General features: G+C 48.4%; 1 protein-coding gene across 1 annotated transcript; it reads right to left on the reverse strand.

The window, feature by feature from the left end:
• Positions 1-933: 933 nt before the first annotated feature.
• LOC132613040 (uncharacterized) lies at positions 934-1,410 on the reverse strand. The gene has a single exon (XM_060327103.1). The coding sequence runs from the start codon at positions 1,408-1,410 to the stop codon at positions 934-936; it is 477 nt and encodes a 158-aa protein (XP_060183086.1).
• Positions 1,411-1,702: the final 292 nt, after the last annotated feature.

Below are 1,702 nucleotides of genomic sequence, written 5' to 3' on the forward strand. Positions count from 1 at the left end.
AACCCATATGGATCAAAGTCAATAGACACAGAATTATCAGTAGTAAACTTCCGGACTGAAACTAAATTCTTAATGAGTTTAGGAGCATGTAAGACATTCCGTAAGGATAAAGGGGGGTTTGGGGGAGGAAAACTAGTATGACCACAACCACGAATTGGAATCGAATGACCATTTCCCACGACAATACCATTATTTTGATTGCTCAAATTAAAATAAGACGAGAGATTACCGTCTGAGGATGTCATATGAGAAGTGGCTCCGATATCCATGTACCAATTTTGATCGGGCGGATTCAAGGTCATGGTGTGCATTGCGGACTCGACGTCGGTTGGAACATACAACCCATGAGGTGCCACTGCTGTCGTGTAGAGCTGCTGGGCTGGAAGAGGGCCCAATATACCCTGCTGCGGTGGCGGGCCAGGTGGTGGACGAGCCCACGAAGCAGTCGGGTACGGGCAGGGGGGAGGAGCAGCCACCCAGCGAGGTTGCGGAACCCACTGCCAGTGACCAAACTGGCCGGCAGTCCACGCGGGGAAAAGGAACCCGCTGCCTGCGGACCACCACTGCTACGGCCAGTACCACCGCGTCCGCTGGCGGTGAATTTTCCGCCGCCTGAGCCGCGGCCAGAACCACTGTGACGGGCAGTCCTAGAATTTCGGCGGTGAGAATTTTTTCCTTTCCCTCGGCGTGAGTGTGTGTTTTCAGAGGGCGGAGCCGCATCGTCGACCGCGACTACCATAGCTGAACCAGACCCGTGAGACACCATTGCCGCAAGTTCACGTTCCTCTAAAACAAGAGAAGACCGAGCCTCGGAGAATAGGGGGAGAGGCTTAGCATGGCGAATTTGTGTCCCGACCCCTTTGTACGCTTCAGTGAGACCCGAAACCAATTGAAGGACAAGGCGGCTATTCATCACGGGAGCCCCGACGTTTTTCAGTTGATCCACAAGGCTCTTGAGACGTTGGCAATAGGCGGAGGCATTGGAAAATCCTCCGTACGAGTCGTCGTGAATTCTTGTTCGAGAGTCACCGCACAAGAGGTTTGATGATCTTGGAATATATCACGCAAGCGAACCCAAGCATCCATGGCAGTAGCGTCTGGTTCGATGATGGTGTTTAACAGATCATTCAAAATTGTCGAATATATCCATTGAAGCACAGTGGCGTCAATGGTCGCCCATAATTCGACTTCCTCATCAGTTTTGGGAGCCGGCTTCTCCTTACCTTTGGGTGGAGGAATGATATGATGAAGGACCTTGTGAGAACGAGCATGAATCTTGAAAAGCTCGGCCCATGTTTCGTATTGGGAGTTCTCCATCTCAAGAGTAACAGAGATGTGATTCTTGATATTCGAGACCGCGAAGGCTGGGTGGAATGAAGACTTAGCCGGAGTTGGGGTTGCCTCGGCCATGGCGGCTGTAGTGGAGAGAGTAGGTGACGGGAAAAAAAAGAAGGAAGAAGAAAGAGGGACTAGGGCGTAGCGGAAGGAGGAAGAAGAAAGAAACCCTAATCTGATACCATGTAGGAAATATTTTCCGTGTCTCCTTTCATTCCTTGAATTGGTTAATATACAAAATATTCTAACCTAAAATAGGAGATTACAAAATATACAAAATATTCTAACATAAAATAGGAGATTACAAAATATACAAAATATTCTAACCTAAAATAGGAGATTACAAAATATTCTAACTAATATTTAC

The sequence above is a fragment of the Lycium barbarum genome, chromosome 1, assembly GCF_019175385.1.
Source record: "Lycium barbarum isolate Lr01 chromosome 1, ASM1917538v2, whole genome shotgun sequence".
NCBI classification, from domain to species: Eukaryota; Viridiplantae; Streptophyta; class Magnoliopsida; order Solanales; family Solanaceae; genus Lycium; species Lycium barbarum.

Excerpts from the sequence above, each read along its gene's own strand:
- LOC132613040 (XM_060327103.1), bottom strand. The coding sequence starts at position 1,410 with ATGGCCGAGGCAACCCCAACTCCGGCTAAGTCTTCATTCCACCCAGCC.